This window comes from Dromiciops gliroides, chromosome 5, assembly GCF_019393635.1.
Source record: "Dromiciops gliroides isolate mDroGli1 chromosome 5, mDroGli1.pri, whole genome shotgun sequence".
Taxonomy (NCBI): domain Eukaryota; kingdom Metazoa; phylum Chordata; class Mammalia; order Microbiotheria; family Microbiotheriidae; genus Dromiciops; species Dromiciops gliroides.
In genome coordinates, this window is record NC_057865.1 from 186,011,302 (window position 1) to 186,032,028 (window position 20,727).

The 20,727-nt window shown below is 35.8% G+C and overlaps 1 protein-coding gene across 1 annotated transcript in view; it reads left to right on the forward strand.

The window, feature by feature from the left end:
• Positions 1 to 20,727, forward strand: part of SLC15A5 (solute carrier family 15 member 5) — a 160,066-nt gene that overhangs the window by 100,920 nt on the left and 38,419 nt on the right. The window contains exons 6-7 of the mRNA XM_043967604.1: positions 6,034 to 6,222; positions 14,102 to 14,233. Coding sequence (XP_043823539.1) covers positions 6,034 to 6,222; positions 14,102 to 14,233 — 321 coding nt within the window. The remainder of the gene's footprint in view (positions 1 to 6,033; positions 6,223 to 14,101; positions 14,234 to 20,727) is intronic.

Below are 20,727 nucleotides of genomic sequence, written 5' to 3' on the forward strand. Positions count from 1 at the left end.
TTGAAAATCCTTTTTGAGCTCTTCCAGGAAGGCTTTGTGTTCCTGAGACCAATTCATCTTCCCTTGTGAGGCTTCAGATGTAGGCAATTTGAGGCTATTGTCCTCATCTGAGTTTGAGTTGGCTTCTTCCCTATTGATACAGAAGCTCTCAATGGAGAGGGCTCTTTTTTGCTTCTTACTCATTATTGCAGCTTATTTATTTATTTTTTAAGTTGAGGTCTGCTCTCAGGGCACCAGAGTCCCTGTTTTGGGCTTCTTGTGCAGGGGTATAGGTGCTGTGTGAAGGGCTTTTTACTCTGAGGCCTTTATGGTGTGTGGAGATCCCCTGCCCTGCACTTCCTGTCTGGGTGCGCTTGACCAGCCAGGCGCCCACTCCTGGCGTCCGTTCCCGCCTGACCCGTTCGTCACCCTCCTGGCCGGTGCAGGTAGGTTTTTCCACTGTCCTTCTTGGCCACTAGATTTTTGAACCAGGTTCCAGGGGCCTCAGTTGTTTGGCTGTGGCCTGCAGCTCCTGCTGACTTGCCCTGACCCTCTCGGCACTGGGTTGCTGCCCTGCGCTGGGCCTCCCTTTTGCCCGAGTCAGACCGACCTTTTCCTGAAGTCTTCTAAATTATCTCTGGTTGGAGGACTGTGTCTCTCTGTCCCTTTGCAGGTTCTGTAGTTTCAGAATCTGTCCAGAGACTTGATTTAATGTTCTTTTTGAGGGAACAGAAGGAGCGTTCAGGCAGTTTGCTGCTTCCTCTCTGCCATCTTGGCTCCGCCCCTCCATTAGCATAACTTTTGAGAAACCAGGTTTGACTATATGCAATTATGAAACATTGAAGTAGGACTTAGTAAAAAAAAAATTGATACCAATGGTTTTAATTATTGTACTCAATAATATAGAAAAAAGTACTACATAAAATTCCTTTTATGAATCAAATATATTTCTGATTCTCAATATAGGTAAGAACATAGCATAAAAACAAAACTGTAGGTTAATATCATTAGTATGTCTTTTTTGTTGTTGTTCTAAATGTGTTACTTTAGTGGTATACAAAATTTCTGGTATGAAAACTCCCTCTACTGAAGTACATTTGGCAACTATACTACAATGTGTGGTCTTAAAAGGTTGACTGGAGCACTGAATGATAAGTGATTTATCAATGATGACATGCCTAGTATGCTGTGTGGATAGGACTTGAACCCTAATCTTAGGGACTCCAAATCATATAAACTCTATTCATTATACCTTTTAATACCTTTATGCAATGGAAAGAGTAATGGATTTGGGCAAGGTCAGGTGGCCTAAGTTCAAATCTGCTACTTTAGGGGCAGAGCCAAGATGGTGGAGGAAAGGCAGTCACATCATCAGAGCTCATGACACAGTTACTCCCAAAAAACTCCAAATGAACCCATAAGATAATTCCTGGAGCAGCATAACCCACAAAAGGATGAGCTGAAATCATTTTCCAGCCGAAGACAGCTTAGAAGGCTGGCAGGAGGGGGCTGCTGTGCCAGGGTGGGCTTGGAGCCCAACCCTGTGGTTGCAGCAACAAAGATTCAGTCCCAGGCTGGACATGCCAGAAAAATTTACCCCGAGATCTGTGAATCAACCACAGTACCAATGTCTTCTGGAACTAAGATCACGGTCTGGTGAAAGGGTCGAGCGATTGGCCAGGAGGAGATTAAAGGGGTCTCTGCTGAAGCTAAGGTGGAATTCAGTTGTTCTACCCCAGCTGAGAACCAGGAAGAAATCTTGAGTGGAGGTGTTCCATGTGGGTGAGGGGTACAGGCTTGCCAGAGCTATCAACCACAACAAACAAAATTTTGTGGCTGAGTTGATTAGCAAGTAGGCTTGGGGTTATTTACATACCAGAGCACAGGCCAGGGGAGTGAAGAATCTTCCCCTCCTTAAATTGTACCACCTTGGACCCCCTGAATCTTGGGATGGTGCATCCTGGAAGCACTGCTCCACTTTAAGAAGGAATTAAAAGTCCAGAAATAGATGGATAAAATGAGCAGACAGGGAAAGATGCAGACCATAGAAAATTTCTTTAGCATCAAGAAAGATCATGGTGCACCCTCAGAAGAGGAAAGCAACATCAGAGCTCCTACATCCAAAGCATCCAAGAAAAATACGAATTGGTCTCAGGACACAGAAGGGTTCAAAAAGGACTTTGAAGATAAAGTAAAAGAGGTAGAGGAAAAAATGAGAGTGATGCAGGAAAGTCATGAAAAAAAAAAGTCAACAGCTTAAAAAGCCAAATGGAAAACCTCTCTGAAGAAAATTATTGGTTAAGAATTAGGATTGAACAAATGGAAGCAAGTGACTTTATGAGAAACCAAGACATAATAAAGCAAATCCAAATGAATAAAATAATAGAGGAGAATGTAAAATATCTTCTTGGAAAAACAGCTGACCTAGAAAATAGATCCAGGAGAGGTAACTTGAAAATTATTAGACTACCTGAAAACCATGATCAAATCAGCTACTTTACCAGCTGTATAACCTATGGGAAGTCAGTTAACTTCTATGGGCCTCCGTTTTCTCATTTGTAAAATTAGATTACTGAACTCAAAGATCAGTTCCAGTTTTAAATCAAAAATGAATGTTGATATAATAAATTTTAATACAGTTTTAGCAGAGAACAATACAGAAATATACCAAAAAAATTTAATTAGGACTAAAACAAATTTGTATCAGGAATTCCAAATCAATATTAGGAAAAAATAGCATCATCAATAACATAAAAAGAAAAGAAAACCTCATGCTTTTAAAATGAATGCAAAAAAAATCCTTCAACAAAATAGAGAATTTATTTGTGATAAATCATAAAAACACAGATATAGTAGGGCTCTTATTTAATATTATCTAAAGTATATATATGTGTATATATGTATATATGTTTGTGTATGTGCATACATATATATAAACAATAGTCGCATTATTTGCAATGGAGAACTATTGGAAAAAATCCAATAAATTCAGAAAAAAAGCAAGGATGGACCTTACTGATACTATTATTTAACAAAGAATAAATAATAAGAAAGTACCTAAGTCTAGACCTTTTTAAGAGGAAGAATTCCAAATGTCACCTAAGCAAAGAATATAAGGAAAGTATTGTGAGGTGTACATGTTTGAATGGGACATCACTTTCATGCAAAGTTGAAGGAGTCTGTCTGTCTGTCTGTCTCTCTCTCTCTCTCTCTCTCTCTCTTTTTGGCAGGGCAATGAGGGTTAAGTGACTCATCTGGGGTCACACAGCTAGTAAGTATCAAGTGTCTAAGGTCAGATTTGAACTCAGGTACTCCTGAAAACAGGGCCGGTGCTTTATCTACTGCGCCACCTAGCTGCCCCTGAAGGAATATCTCAAATGGGTGGCATGGGTCCCTCTTTCTTGGACTTGACTCACTTTTGTCTCAAGTGCTTCTCTCTCCCAAGTCTAAGAGTATATTTTACATTGTTTTATAATTAATCTCTCTTTCTGTTTATAGATTATCCTGTTTGTGTAAACTTGTTCTTGATTAAGGATACTCTTTCAATGTGCCCCCACTTTATCCATGACTTCAATAGAATCACTATCTTCTTTTTTCCCCCCTATTCAACTTGCTGAAGCAGGGATATTTCTTCTTCTATAGAGATCCAGAGAGAACCTTTATTCCTCTCCACAGGAGGGAAAAAAGATTCATATCCACCAGATTTTCTTTGGTTAGCAAGCAGCTAGTAGCTCAAAATACTTTCAGCAGAATCTGCTTCTTCTCCAGAACTCTGTACTCTCACAAAGGTGAAAATTATCCATCAGTTTAACAGATATAAACCTTGTGTCAAAACCTCTTTAAATAAACAAGAGAGTTGAAATAGTTTATTCTAATCACTCTGTACTCAGTCCTTCAAGTAGGTAGGAGGATGAATAATTGCTTTTGCTCTTTAACATCTAAGGCTACTGTCTGTAAGATACAAGAAGGGGCAATCAAGCCAACACCAAAAGTCTAGACACCCTACTCGACCTTACTGTCTTCACCTCCAAATGTTGGATAATGGAGGAGGCATAGAAGCAGAAAGACAGAGAAAGAGAGTAGATTGTACTTAAGAAATATGGATCATCACTAAATTGCTGTGTTTTTTAGCAAAAGGATTCCATGATAGTTTAGGGATCTAATTTAAGATAGAAATAAGATTTGTTTTTAACTTCAGAATTTTCTTTCCTTTAATTTGTGTAATAATAGCTCCTATAGCATGTTATCTATAATGACACTTCCATGACATGGAGAAATCTATGAGATATGAGAGTGTTACCAATTCTATACTTCTATAGAACATTATAAAATACTTAAATGAATCATAAGAAGTTAATTCAAGAAGGAAAAGAACATGAGATTTGAGGTAAAAAGAACTCTGTAGTCTCCAAAACCATTATTAGAATGGGGTCACTGGAGTTTGCCCAAGCTATATATATATATATATATATATACTGCAGCACAGGCTTCCAGTGAGTGGCAATTTTTCACGCAAGGAAGGAGAATGGGGAAGTAAACTGCAGCTTCCCAGTGCATCAGTCCCAGGATAAGGAGCAGGTATTTTTTTTCTCATAGAGAAAATTGGGACCCTGACTCCTCAAAGGGCAAGAGTCAGTCTATTCTAAGGAAGAGAATATGGGTCCCTGTGCCACATTCAGTACAGAGAAAGTGTTAGGTCAACTATAAGATAGAGGAAGTCCCATGGATCACCCCAACCAGCTCAGTTGAATTTGCCCTCAACCAGAATTCCTAGTTGCAGGTCAGGTAGCTTAGCTATTTTAATTTTGACAAACACAATCTATGTAAGTTTCAGCTTCTTCCTCTTTGTAAAATGGAGATAATACTATCTATACTAATCCAGCCACAGGGTTATTGTGTCAAATGAGATAAAATATATCCCTTATAACTCTAAATTCCAAATGAATGTGAATTCTTATTATAAATCCTTGAAAACAAATTAGATTTCTTAGACATTTTACAAATTGAATAGCGTGATGTATATGAGAGTATACGTGTGTGGATATGTGTGTGTATACATGCATGCATCAGAGTGAAAAACTAATGATCTTTCATTTTCTTTATTTTATTTTCTCAGAAACTAATCTTTTGGAGATAATGCTTTTTATTTTCTAATTAATTAGCCTCATTTTATTTCGTTTTTCAATTATCAAGCATTTATTTTCTTTCCCTCTCACCTCCAACTTAAAAAAGAAAGAAGAAAGCTATTGTAACAAATATACATAGTCGAGAAAAACAAATTCTCACATTGTCCATATCCAAAATTCTCTGTCATTCTGCATCTTCAGTGGGTAGGTAGTATAGGTTGGTAGCATTGATTATCATCAGTCCTCTGGAATCATATTTGGTTATTGCATTGATCAGAGCTCTTAAGACTTTCAGTGTTGTTTTTCTTTACACTGTTTTTGTTATTGTATAAATTGTTCTTCTGATTCAGCTCATTTTACTCTGAGTTCATAAAAAATCTTCCCAGTTTTCTCTGTACCCATTCCTTTCATCATTTTTTAACACAAAAATATTCCATTACGTTCATATGCAATGATTTGTCAGCCATTCCCCAGTTTGATGGGTGTCTCCTTACTTTCTACTTCGTTCCTATAACAAAAAGAGCTGCTACAAATATCTTGATACATGTGGACCTTCTCCATCTTTGATCTCTTTGGGGGGTAAATGTTTAGTAGAGGTATCAGAAGGTCAAATGGCATGCACAACTTAGTGACATTTGGGGCATAGTTCCAAATTGTTTTCCAGAATAGCTATACTAATTTATAGTTCCAATAACAGTGTATTATTGGACCAGTTTTCCAGCTGCCTCTCTAACATTTCTCACTTTCCTTTTTTTATCATCTTTGCCAATCTGCTAGTTATGCAGTAAAACCTCAGAGCTACTTTAATACAAGTTTCTCTAATTGTTAGTACTTTGAAGCATTTTTGTTACAAGAAACACTATTACTTATTAGGACATCTGTTGCTAGGAATTTTTATTTATACTCCTTTTATTTTTTTTTCCTCCAGTTGCTGGTAACCTTTCTGCTACCTTGTCTGTAATGGGAGCTGGCTTCTATGAGATACATAGAAAAAACTTCCCTCTGGTGGAACAGATTCTTTCTGGCAAAGTTGTTCCAGTTTCTGCCATGCCTTGTCTCCAACTGGCCCCTCAGTACATTTTACTTGGTGTGGCTGAAACTCTAGTAAATCCAGCCTGTAAGTAGAAATGTCAACTATTGTTAGAACCTATTGGACCTATTTCATGAAAAATAACACCAGCCTAATAAGAACAATTAAAATGATTGTCTCTTTACCCCCTGGCTGTTTTCCACAATTCTGAGCAAACCTGTGTATCACCTGCATTTAAAAGTGTTTAATTTATTTTTATTGCTTTGTCACATATAAAATAATTTATGTTATCAGAACTATGTGGAATAGAAACTATACTAACTGAATCAAAACACTAATCATTAGGTCAGATGCTCAACAAGAAAAAAATAAAATATTTTGAAGGAAACATTCTGTCTTTAAGGATGACTATCTCTTTGTGGCTTTCTCAGAAACAAGCCTAAAAGAAGTAAAAAAATAATGTGTTTTAATGCTGTCCACACAAGCAAAGTGTAATGTAAAAAAATCCAGATAATTCAATGTTTTTTAACAAAGTTTGAACTCTTTGATAGAATCAGTAACATCTCAGCAAACAGATATAAAATTCAAATTTTGCCTCAATAAAATATCTAGGGCAACTTAGTTATCTAGCTTGTTCATCTTTATGAATTAAATGTTCCACTGTTAAGATTTAGTCACACCTTAATGCACACCTCTCATTCCTGCTACAGGTAGACTTAGGCTAGCAGATCTCTCAGGTATGGGAGTTCTGAACTGTAGTGAACTATAGTGGGATAAGTTGATGAGTTGATCAGGTGTTCATACTAAGTTCAGCATTAATACGGTCATACATACACACACTTACAAAAACACAAAACACATCTTGTGCATTAGGGGAAGGGAATCAGGTTACTCTAGGAAGGATTAATCAGTCAAGTTGAAAACAGAGCAGGTTGAAGTGTCCCTGATTATCAGAGTAGGCTGTGAATAGCCCCTGTACTTCTAGCCTGGATGAGAAAGAAAGATAGGAAGGAAGGAAGGAAGGAAGGAAGGAAGGAAGGAAGGAAGGAAGGAAGGAAGGAAGGAAGGAAGGAAGGAAGGAAGGAAGGAAGGAAGGAAGGAAGGAAGGAAGGAAGGAAGGAAGGAAGGAAGGAAGGAAGGAAGGAAGGAAGGAAGGAAGAAAAAGAAAGAGGAAAGAATACAGGAATACAGTACCAATATCTCTATGGAGCAGAAAATCTTACAGTTTTACTATATACATACATATATACATACATACATAACCAAAACAATTTGTTGAATAAGAAATTCATAACTGAATAAGAAATCATAACTGAATGTTATGTCAACATTTCCATTTGTTTAAAAACTTGTATCCTTTCCTTGCCTTCATTCATAGAGGAAGTGGCCACTAAGCTATTGAAGAAAGATAAGGAATTTAAGAGGTAGAGATTAGGAGGGAGTATTTGACAGGAATTGGGAATGGCAAATGTATGGAGACAGTAGATTAAATGTTTGAATTCAAGGAATGTAGAACTTGAGAAAGGTGGTAGCATTAAATGAGTCTGGAAGCTTTAAGTACCAGCCTAAAAAACAGATTAGAAGCAAGGCAGCTTTGAGAAAAATGAAGTAATGAATTCCTTTTGGCCATAATGAGGTTGAGATGTCTAGAAGACAACCAAGAAATGTCCAATACATGGTTGACAATGTAGGAGTGAAGTTCAGAAGGCAGAAGGACTGGTTATGTGGATTTTGGAACGATCTTCTTAGCTATATTTGAAACCATACGAGTATATGAGGCCCCCAAAGGAAAGAGTAGATTTTTAAAAAGAATAAGAAGGGGCCAGCTAGGTGGCTCAGTGGCTAAAGTACCAGCCCTGAATTCAGGAGGACCTAAGTTCAAATCTGAGTTCAAAACGTGGTTCAGGACAGAACCCTGGAGGACATCCACACTAAGTAAGTAGAAGATAAATGATGAACCAGCAAAGATTGAGGAGCAAACAGAAAGGGAAAAGGAGAATCTGGAGAGAGTCATGATGTAGAAAGAAGGGGGGAAAGTCTCTAGGAGAAAGGGGTGTATCAAAAGCTGTGAGCAGGCCAAAGTGAATGTGGTTTGATAAAATACTATGAGATTTATCTGTAAGACATTGGCAACTTTGGAGCCAGCAGTTTCATTCCAGTGTTGGGATTAGAAGCCACATTGCAAGGGGCTATGAAGCTGGTGAGGAAATGAAGTCAGAGGGTATGGATAATTCCATTTAAAAGCTGTGCAGTAGTTATAGTGTCAGACAGAGAGAGTAGACCTGAGTTCAGATCCCATGTTAGTCACTAACTATGTGACCCTGTGCAAATTGTTGTTGTTGTTTCTACCACTGTTACAATTGAAAGTTTGAAAGTGAAAGGGAAGATAGATATATAGTGATGACTTGATGGGATGGTAAAATAGTATTTTGAAATTAGGGATGGCTTATTCTGTTTATAGGTGTTAAGAAAAAAATAACAGTAAATGGTGGGAGTCAGAAGATTTGAAGGTGAAAAATGGAGAGGGCAGCTAGGTGGTTCAGTGGATAAAGCACCGGCCCTGAATTCAGGAGGACCTGAGTTCAAATCCAGCCTCAGACACATGACACTTACTAGCTGAGTGATCTTGGGCAAGTCACTTAACCCTCATTGCCCCTCAAAAAAAAAAAAGAAAGAAAGATGGAGAGAGAAAACCATCAATTGGGGTATGCTTTTGGAGATAACAGAAAAGGATAGTGTCATGGCCCAGGAATAAAGGTTTGCTTTAGCAACGAGAAGGGCTACCTCTTCCCCATCTATGGGGTAAAAGGAAGAGCAGATGGTCTTGATTTTCTCAATAAAGGAACCTATAACATCTGTGAAAGGGGGAAATGGAGTGAACTTGGGGCTTGAGGGAAGAAAAAAAAGTTTGGAACCATTAACAAAGAGACTGGAGTACAGAACCAAACAAGGAAAAAATAAAAGTTTTGCTTGGTAGTGGTGAGGGCCAATTTGAGGCTAGATAACAATAATTTGTAGTGGAGCATTAGCACAGCAGAGTTTTCCTCTCCAACAACATTTGGCAGAGGAGATATAGGGTTGAGGACTGGCACTGACAATCCAGGTAGGAGCAGAACTATGAGATTTTTGTTACTCTTTCAGCTAATAGGCAAGATTGAAACAAACTAATAAGAGTTGTTGAGTCACCAGGTTCCTGTTTTTTTCATAGCTATAAGGCAAGAGAATGACAGGAAGGACTATCAAGAGTCAAAACTCCAGAAGTCCTCCTATTTCTGGTCAAATCAAGCTGAATATCATATCTGTTCTCAGCTCTAGCTTATTAGAGGAAATGCAATGTCTATCATATTGGATACTGAAAGGTAATACAATTTCTTTCCATGTTGAAAACTGCCAACACATTCAAGACAGAATCTAATTCTTGTTCAATTAACAGAGAATAATCTCCTTTCTCATAGTCCATGATATTGAATCAAGAGGGGCTTGCTCTATGTATATAATAGGAGACTACTCCCTCAGTATGTGACTCATGAGAGGTCATTCCTGTGATATGACCAGGCGGAGAAGGGTCATCTCTTCTAGGACCTTCAATATTATTCAAATAGTCAGAAGCCATCAGTGGCCAACCAGAGTATTAAAACGGATATGGGAGCTGAGAACACCTTAGAACATTTCCTAAGAAAAATGAGAGGACACTATTTGGGACATCCCTCTAGGATGTGGAATTTCCAAAATAGCCAAATAGCTAACTCAAGTTGAAGTGGACTCTGAGAGTCCACTCTACTCAAAATGATAGCTCACAAGCCCTATTTATGAGCTTGCTTTTTCTTTAGTCACTCAGAGGACACAATTAATTGAAGGCAAAGACATTAATGAAATAACACATAGTACATAATGCACAATATTGCATTTCCTGAATAAATGTAGAGCACAGTTTCCCAAAATTATGCACCATCATTGACAAGAGTCATTCCTTGGGATCATATACTAGAGACCAATATGTAGAGAATGTATATGGAGAGGCAATTCATTCTTTTGACAATGCAAGAATATCAATGTCTTCTAATGATGATGTCACATTAATCTCGCTGGACCTCTTTTCTGGGTCTTCTGCTAATTTCTACTGGTCTAGTCAAGGGCCTTGTGGGTAGCCTCTGATAGTCGCTCCCATGGCCCTCTGCCCCTGTATGTCTGTGATCCTATAACCTCTACAGAGTGTTGAATCATGATACTATCTTTTTTTCAAGGCCACTCAAGCTATTTCTGTTTAAGTTAGGAGAGAGTATCTAGAACTTCTCCTTGATGAGGACAGACTCATAACTCTTTAATTATTGCCACAACACTCAACCAACAAAAACCAGACAGAATGTCCCCAGGCCGACACTTGATATTTCTTTTTTATACCCTGTATCTTCTTGGAAAATCAAATCACTCTGTTGCAGATATATATCTGATTTAGGGTAAAATGTTCCCCATATACTCTCCGGTCTATTGTATAAATTAATTTGCACCAGAGTCAGAGGTAGATACAGAGGCAAAGTCAAAATTCTCCACCCATTTAGACTTCATCCCTGTCTTTATTATGCATATCTATAAGCAGTTAAGCCTTTGCTCTGGTTTTGAATTTTGGCCATGGAAAGACCTCAATCTCCTTGCAAGAGCTAATGAAATTTCCAAGACTTTCAGTACCAGGAACTTGAAAAAGGTTATTATAACAATATATTTTGTTTACTCTGATTATGTTGTGATGAAACATCTGTGTTAGTAGTCAACCACCACCTGTAGACAGATTTTAGCAATTATTGGCAGGTGGACCAGAATTCAGATATGTTCTTAATGCTTATGAGTAGGTTGTGTAATTTAGTAGCAAAATAAAAGAACTTTTAAATAGGGGTTGGTTTCATGCCTGCTGTTAAGAGGCTGAGACAAAGGAAATATCATTGGTCCCAAAAATGATCAGTCTGGTAATCACTTACTTTAAGAAAAAAGCATGAAAGAAGAGAGATGGAAAGGATCAAAATAGATATTCTTGGTCTTAAAAAGCTATAAAAGGGAACTGAATACTTTCAAAACCACTAAAGTGACAAAAGAGGGATTAAGCACCAGGCAGAGGGCTAGCAAAGTGTGTTAATGAATTATATTGTATTAGAAATTCCAACAAAAGAAAAGTGTTACTTAATAATTAACTAACAGAGTAATAATGACTGAAAAATCTACTTTTTCACAATGAAAGAAATGGGGCTACTTAGACAAGTATTTTGTATTCCTGCATTTATAGATAGTAAAGTCCATAAGCAAAGTTACTTCTTTTAAAATAACTTTTTTTCCAAAACTTCTTTAGCTTCTTCTCTTTTGTCTTATTTATGCATTCTTTTTCTTTTTTCTTTTTTTTTTTTTTTTTTTTGCGGGGCAATTGGGGTTAAGTGACTTGCCCAGGGTCACACAGCTAGTAAGTGTTAAGTGTCTGAGGCCGGATTTGAACTCAGGTACTCCTGAATCCAGGGCCGGTGCTTTAACCACTGCGCCATCTAGCTGCCCCTATGCATTCTTTACATTACTCTAGAAGTTAGACTCAGGCTTCTGCCATCACTTGACATGTTATTACATAAAATTGCCTTGAATTTACATAGTATATTTCCTATAAAAAGTTCAAAGAATTTCTTCATGTTATTTCACAGCATCACTCATCATTATCAGTAAAATATAATTATAGTATTATTAAGTGAGGGCAGGTAGGGTGTATCGAGTGTCAGGCCTGGAATTAGGAAGACTCATTTTCCTGAATTCAAATCTGGCCTCAGACACTCACTGAGAGACCCTGGCCAAGTCACTTAACCCCGTTTGCTTCAGTTTCCTCATTTGTAAAGTGAACTGGAGAAAACCCCAAATGGGGTCACAGAGTCAGAAATGACTGAAAAACAACTAAACAACAAAATTGTAAATGCCTGATTACTTAAGGCTAAGCTAAATATTATACATAAAGAATCCCTTGCCTTCATATGCTATGTGTTTTTTGGAAGTTGATATTTGAAGGCAGATTCATTGTAGCCATATATATTCAGGACACAGAGACAATAGAGTAAAAATGCTAAACTACTTCATGAAGAGACATTCGGATATTTATGTGTGGAGAAGTAAATCCATTTTAGAATTGAAAAGCAAGAGCAGATATATAATTGATGTGAAATCATGAAAAATAACTTTGAAAGACTAAACTGGGAAAGCTGAAAGGAAGGAATTATAATAGTCAACTCAATCAAACCACAAGCATTTATTAAGTCCTCTTAAGTGCTAGAGAAAGAAAGAAAAATATGAAACAGTCCCTACCTTCAAGAAGCTTACATTCTGTCAAAAGATAAGAAAAGAGGGCTTAATTGATAATCATTTTTAATAGCAATTGCAATCTGCTCCAAATTTTTGCCATCCCTCTCTCAAAAGTTCAGTCCCACATCTACACAAATAATACATATATATTATATATATATATAATATATATATGCACATACTTTATAAAATGAAAGGAGAGAGAAAGGCAGAGAGACAGAGAGACAGAGAGAGAAGAGACTCTAGCAGGCCTTTTAAATGGGTCTAAGACTGGGGTTTCAAGGTTGCTTGAGCTTCATTTCTCAGCAAGTTGCACATACTCTGGACTCTACCATGGCCTGGTACTGGATTCCTTCACCTCACACACATATAGAGTACTCCCTTTCAATCTATATATTTTATATATTTTCTCCCCCTCCCACTAGAATATAAATTCTTTGAGGATGGGACTATCTTTTTGCCTGTATTTCTTAGCACATGGCAAGCACTTGATAAATGTTTCTTGACTGACTGTTAAATTCTCCCTTTTTGTGGTCTTTGCCTATTCAAAACCCTCCAAAAAGGAGTGTGGCTGAGACAGCCTAAAGTTAAGATTGTCCAAAAAAAATTGTGCTTTAACCCCACCCCCTTCCTACAAATAGCAGGCATTTACTCTAATATTCTTCTGTTTTTTAAAAGTTATTCACATTTTCTTTAAGTACCTTAAAGTGTCTTACTTTTAAAACAAAATCATGACCAGTTATAATTTCTTTGTGAAGTGTTTAGGTTCTAAACCATTAATAAGCAGTGGTAGAGAAGAATGTGAGAGACAGTAAATAGCTTGCATTTAGTCAGAGTTTGAACTCTAGTGCCCTTGACTCCAAGTCTATGCACTACTTCACCTAGTGCTAACTAAGGAAAGGTCACAACCATTAGCCAGCAGTAGGGAAAAAGTGAGGAAAAGCCCTCATCTTCTGAAGATGAGGATGAGAGGGGAAAAGCAATTCATCCTTTTGTTTTTATTTTTCTCCTTAGATCCTGTGAGACTCAGACACAAACAGTAACCTTAATAATCTTGGGAGAAAGAAAACATTCCAAAGATTGATTGCGTCTCTATTGCTCGGCACTAACTCTGGATGAGCAGTCAACTCAACAATTTAAAAAATAAAATAAACCTAGAGGCTGACACAGTTACTTACATGTAGTACACTCAGTAAATATTTATTGACTTTATTTTGGAAGAAAAATTAGGTTTACATATTCATTGTAATGTAAATAGTATCACAGTATCATGGTGCTAGAATGGGGCACAAAAGGTTGCCTATCTTATTGTAAAACTGTATCACAAATTACCATTTTAACAAATTGTGGGGCGATTTCCTGAATATCGTAAGATTCCTATTAACTGACCCACTTCTCATGGCCTGACAAAAATTATTTTCTGCTGGATTTTAACCCTTGTAGACATTGACAAATTATAGTTAAATGATTTACTGCTTAGTAGCAAACTTCACATAAACTACTCCTCATTTCAACACGCCCTCCCCCCAACCCACCACTATGTTATTTTATCTGGTATTTAATTCAACAGAATTTAGGTAATATCTGTAACTGTGTTTTGGAGTATAGATTTTCCTGAACTCTGCCTTTCTCTTGCCTCCCTTAGGTTCTACAATATTATATAAGTTTATACCAAGTAGAGTCAGAGGAATTTCCATGAATTTTTTGGCTCTATTTAATGGATTTGGTTGCTTCGTGGGGGCACTAATGGTGAAGGTGGTATATACAACTTCAGAAGGTATGTTCATGATTAAATTCAATTCAACATCTATTAGGCACTTCTATATATTGATCCTACTGACTAAGGAATTGTTAGGTGAAACTTAAAACTGCATAGGGGCTGCGCTAGTTCCTGTTGATTCTAATTGATCTGCTTTTGCAATTAAGATAGAATTAAGATAGGAAATAGACTCTTGCTGTATTAATTAAATTTCTGTGAATTGTTTTTCTTTTGATAGGAAGAGGTAATTACAGAATGTCACTTCTCTTGCAGACTTGTTTACCACATACTTTCGTGTACTTTAAAACACAATGACTAGTGTATATACCTAATAGACCTGTCAATATAGCTTTATTCTATAATACCTACCCATACCCATCATAGGGGCAGACAATCTTTGGAGACCAGATATACCTATGCAAAATATTTTTTCAATAGTACCTTTTTTCAGAATTTTTCAGAGAGCACAATGCTAAAAGAGAGGATGATGGTTGAAGAGCTGATCTGGGATATTTGATCACTTAGAGAATTTTGTCAGTTTAACCAACAGGTAGCATATTTAACGACTTACCAGGTAGTTTATTCAGCCCTGGCAAAATGGAAGTCCTGAGGAAGAACAATGCTCTCTGTAGTTACTAGGGCATCACTGACCTTAACTCCATCTCTCTTTCTAAAGAGTAGTTCATTGTCAAGGAGTATATGGATTTGTGAATCTATCTGATTAAAATTACCTCTGAGACCCTACTCACAGGAAAACACTGTCATCTTTTGAATTTGGTGTATTTCAATAATTTCTAGTCACATGACCATGGCATAATTTTTTTTAGCAACTTTAGAGAGCAGATAAATATGCTTAGATACTTCATTCTGTGCTTACTTTCAGCAGACTCAATTAGTAAATAAATAGTGTAAAATGATTAGATGGCTAGTCATGCAACCATTATTTTACCATCTCTACTTCTCTGCCTTTCACCACCACAACTTCTTTGCTACAATTACATCTCATTTCCTCTCTTGCTCTCAAACCCAAAAGATCTTACCTATTTTTCAATACCAATCTCTTTTGGCACAATTACACATCATTTGAATTTGTTACTGTTGCATTGTCTAATCATTGTCTAATTGTTTTTCTGATTCTATTACTTTGCTTTGTTCTTATATAAACTTTCATATTCTTCCCAGAATGTGTCCTCTTCATCATTTCTTGTGGCACAGTAATATTCCTTTAAATTCCTGTATCATAATCCATGCCCCAAATGATAAGTATCTTGTCATCTGTCCTTTCATCCCCCAGGCTCATGCTTTCCACTTGCTCTGTGAATGGTAGTTTCATTAAAACTACCACTGGTATTAGAATCGGGTATGACAATCAACTGCTCTGTGACTCCACTCAAATTCACCATAATTCTCCAAACCATACTTCCATTCCCTGGTAACCCCTACCCTAAATGTATTGTCTCTCCTATTAGTTTATAGTCTACTTAGGGTAGGGACTACATCATTTTGGTATTTGCTATTTCCATCACCTGGAATTTAGAAAGTGTTTAAGGAAAGCTTTTTAAAATTTATTCACTTAAGGTCAGTCAACTTTTCCAGTTTTTTACCACAAAAATTTTCCTGTGGTTATTTTGATGGTGACCTTTCACAACCTATCATTCACAACTGTGGAGTATAATATTCCTCACAGTAAAGTATGTTAAAACAGGTGTGTATGTGTTAATCACTTTTTAGCATGATTCCATGTTTTCTAAAGTGTTAGGATAAATTAATAACTACACCAATATTGTATTAGTGTGCCTACCTTCACACAGCCTGTCCAATTTTATTTCCATCTTTTGATATGTTTCCAATTTGTTGGGTATTAGTTGAAACCTCTGTGTTGTTTTGAATTTCATTTCCCTTACTATTAATGATTTGGAGCATTCTTTTATATTATTATTAATAGTTTGCAATTCTTTGGAGAACTATTTGTTTAATCCCTTGACTACTGGGGGAAATGACTCCTTGTCTTCTACATTTGTATTAATCTCTTATTTATCTTAGATATCAGACAATGAGCAAAGAAATTTAATGGAAATATTTTTTTCCTCCAATGAACAGTTTCTTCTTTTCTACCAGTGGCATAGATTTTGTTCATGCAAAAGCATTTTAATTCCAAGTAATGGAAATTATCTGGGTTTTCTTTCTTATATAGACTCCTTTATCCATTGTTTAGTTAAAAATTCTTCCCCTTGTCATAGTTGTGAGAGGTTTTGTATAGCCTTGTTCTCCTCTTATTTTTGTAGAGTTGATCTTTTATATTAAAATTGGTATCCATTTATGCTTGTTGTTGTATATGCTAAAGAGTGTTAGCATAAACCTAATCTCTGCCTAATTACTTTCCAGTTTTCACAACAGTATTTGTCAAAAACTGATTTTTTTCACATGTAGATTAAGTTTGCATTTAGTGGAATAATGTATTTTTGAGATGGATTGTTTCTAATTCTATCTAGGCATTCATTTATTTTTATATTTTTAACCAAATGGTTTTTATTATTATAATATAATTTGATCTGGCAATGAGATGATTCTTCCATTCTTACTTTCTCCCTTCTATTTCCTTTGGTAGTCTAAAAATTTAGTTCCTCCAAATGAACTTCATTATTATTTTGTCTAGTTCTATAAAGTATTTCCTCGGTGATTAGATATAGTCCCAAGCCTATAAATTAAGTTGAATCATAAAATTATTTCATCATACTGATTTTGTCCAAATATGGGCATTGAATAGATATTCAAATATTTAGTTTTCCTTTACTTCTGTAAAGTGTACTTTAAAACACATGGAGGAAATATATATTATGTATGTCTTGGTTGATTAATATCTAAGATATCTTACGTATTTTGAAGTAATGCTGAAATGATTTTTTCACCATTTTCTACTCTTTTTTAAATGTTGTACAGACATGTTCATATATTTTGTATTTATCTGACCTGACAATTTGTTGAAACTATCAATATCAGTTTTTTTAACAACCTGAAATTTTCTAAGTAAACCTTCATATAATTTGCAAAAAGGAATAATTTTTTTCTCCTATCTTTAATGCTGATCTCTTGCCTTGGATATATGTTAAATAATGGTATAGCTAGGGGACATCTTCGCTCTACTCCTAAACATATTTGGGAAAGTTGTCAGTTTGTGTTCATTGCAAACAATTCTAACAATTGGTATGTATATGCATGTTTATAAATATCCTGGGTGAATATATACACATATACATATTTGTATGTTTTGGGGTTTTGAAGTTTTTTGTTTTGTTTTGTTTTGTGGGGAAATGGGGGTTAAGTGACTTGCCCAGGGTCACACAGCTATTAAGTGTCAAGTGTCTGAGGCCGGATTTGAACTCAGGTACTCCTGGCTCCAGGGCTGGTGCCTTATCCACTGTACCACCTAGATGCCCCCTTTTTGGTTTTTTTTTTTTTTTGAAACTTGGTTTCCCTATCTCACATGGGCTGGAAGTACAGTCTCTCAAAGGTCCAATTTCACTGCTGATCTATATATAGATACATCATCATTTATGGTAAAATTTAGAGAGTTTACTATAAAAAATAGATAAATAAATAAAAATAATTAATATGGCATTTTATCATATTAAAAAGTCTTCATTTACCTATACTTTTTAGCATAAATGAATGTTGTATTTTGCCAGATGTTTTTCTGCATCTGTTTCTATAATTATATGATTTTTATATTTTTTCTAACTCTGTGTGTATGTGCCTATGTGTATATGTAAGTATGAAGAAGTAATATTGGTCCAGATTTCTCTTTCTATGCTTTATCATTCCTTGAGTTAGGCATTAGGATAAATTTTCCCTCATAAAGGAAATTTAGTGGCATCCTTTCTCAATTATTGAAAATAACTTATTGAATAGAGGGTTCGATTACTCTAAATATTTGCAAGGCTCATGTACTAACTTATTGATTTTATAGGTTTTCTTAATTGCATGCTCAATTTATTAATCTTCTTATTCCATTTTATCAATATTTTCAGAAATAAATTTTCCCATGAGAACTGCATTCCTGAAATTTTGATATGTTGGTTCATAATTATTTTTCTTTCACATAATTGTTAAATGTTTTCATTATTTTTCTGTTGAGCTACTTATTATTCAAGGTATCATTACTAATCCTATATCTAAATCTATATGTTCACTTTTAGTCTTTGTATTAATTGCTAATGTTATTATGATGTGGACTATAAAGGACGTGTTTAATATTTCTTCTTTTATTATTTTCAAGATCTCTGTACCATAATATTTAATGTATTTTAAAGGTACCATCTGATGGTGAGAAATATGTATATTTTTAGTTTCTTGATTCAGAAGATGCCATAAGTTTTTAGTTCTATATATTTGCTTCTCATTATGGTAAATTTTTTCCAGGTCTATAAGAGTAACATTAAAGTATCCTAAAAATACTTTTACAATCTGTATAATTATAAAATTGTTACCTTTTCCCTGTAAATTCAGATATTATGCCCTTTTGTGCATGTTATGTGATGTTTAAAATCTAATGTGGGTCCTTACCTACCCCCAGTTTTTTGGGGGAAACTAGCTAAAATTTACTGATAAATTCAGCAAGAGTTTAGGCTTTTAAGTATTTATTAAAGTGTAGTTAGTGAAGAGAGAGAGGGTGAGAACAGATCTCTTATAGAATGGAAAACCCCAGCTTAGATCTGTGAAGGATACCAGAGAGAAAACCTTGCCTTTACCCAGCAGTCCACACTTCCAAAAGGAACACGTGAAGTTCTGCCACCACAAACCAGTTCACGGACAAAAAAGGCCAATCCAATGAGCCACCCTCACCTTCCTACTTCCTTTCTCCATCCATGAAAGGGGAAGTCCTTCAAGCTGATTGGGTGGTCTCCTGTTGATGTCGTAGCCCACAGCCTCTGAGAAAAACACCCCACTCAGGGCCAGCCAGGCATGGTCTCTATTTTTTCAATCTTAAGTAGGTTCTCAGTCAGTCTTTCAGTGTCACCCAATTCAATCAATTCCAAATCAATCTTCAGGTGGGGGCCCCTGGGTGTCTGCCAAACCCCATTATTTTATCAGTTACTGATATTGTTTTGTCATATATGATCCCTTTAATCATAATATATTTTACCTGTTTATCTCTCTTGACTTTTTTTAATTTTTAAATTTACAATGTATGATAGAAAGGAGAGACAGGTATTAAATAATAAATAGAGAACTGTCCTCAAAGCCAGGAAGACTGGTTTGAAGATCTGCCTCTGAAACATATTTGACCTTTTGTAAATCACAACCTCTGATTTCTCTAAGCAACTGTCTAACACTGTAAATTTCAAAGAAAATGCTGACCTGCATCATCCAAGAGATCTTCCTTATCTAGGACTTCCCTATGCCAGTGAATTTATCGTTTCAGTCTCTATTCTTATCCATAGCCTGATAGTATGAATACAGCTACTAGTTTTTTGTATTCATCTGATACACACTAAATTTTGTTTTAGCCTCTCATTTTAATTGTATATGTGTATTTATTTTTAATATATTTCTTGTATGAAGCATATTGTTCTATACAAATTATTATCATTTAACTTCTCTTCTGGTAAATGTGTTTGCATTTTTATATTTTTGTTTTGCAATTCAATCAATAAGTATTTGTCAAGTGTTTACTATGCACCAAGTACTATTCTAAATCCAAAAAGAAAAATTGGAAAAAAATCTATAGTTTCAATGAGCATACATTCCAATAGAGAAAAAAATATGAAAGTAACTAGGTACATGCACGGTATACACAAAGTAAGTGGAAAGTAATCTCAGAAATGAAGGCACTAGCACTTCAGAAGAACTGGTGCCACTTGAGCTGAGTCTTGAACTAAGCCCAAAATACTAATAAGAAAAGATGCAGAAGGAGAGCATTGAAGATGCTGAGGATAGCTTTTGCAAATGTGTAAGGACAGCAAATTAACCAATATGGCTCTGCCATAGAATGTGTTGAGAGGCATAATATATGAGAATCATAGAAGAGAAGATGTTGCCAGGTGACAAAGAGCTTGAAATGCCAAATGGAAATTTTATATTTTATATTAGAGGTAATAAACCACTGGACTTTGTTGTGTAGTGGGATGGGTATGGTCAGACCTGTGCTATAAGAAAAACACTTTAGCAGCTATTTGTATGGAAGATTCTAGTAGAAAGAGAATTAAGTCTGAGAGATCAGTTAGCAAGCTTTTGTAATTGTCCTGGTGAGAAGTTGAGCCCCTTAGGCTAAACTAGCTTTCATTGCTATGGAGAGGTTCTCCATTGTATAGTCCTGGTTATTGCCTCAGTTGTTTTCCTTAGTTATTTCAGTTTTGAAAGCTCTGGTTTCTGATCTATTGTCCATATTAATATCTATTTTGAAAAGTTTTACTTTTCTGTTGAATAATTTTGGATGAACTTGCCATTATGCAATGGTTCTGGATAGTCAGCAAAAGTTTCTCTGTTGGTCAGGGCTTTGAGTTCATTTTCCT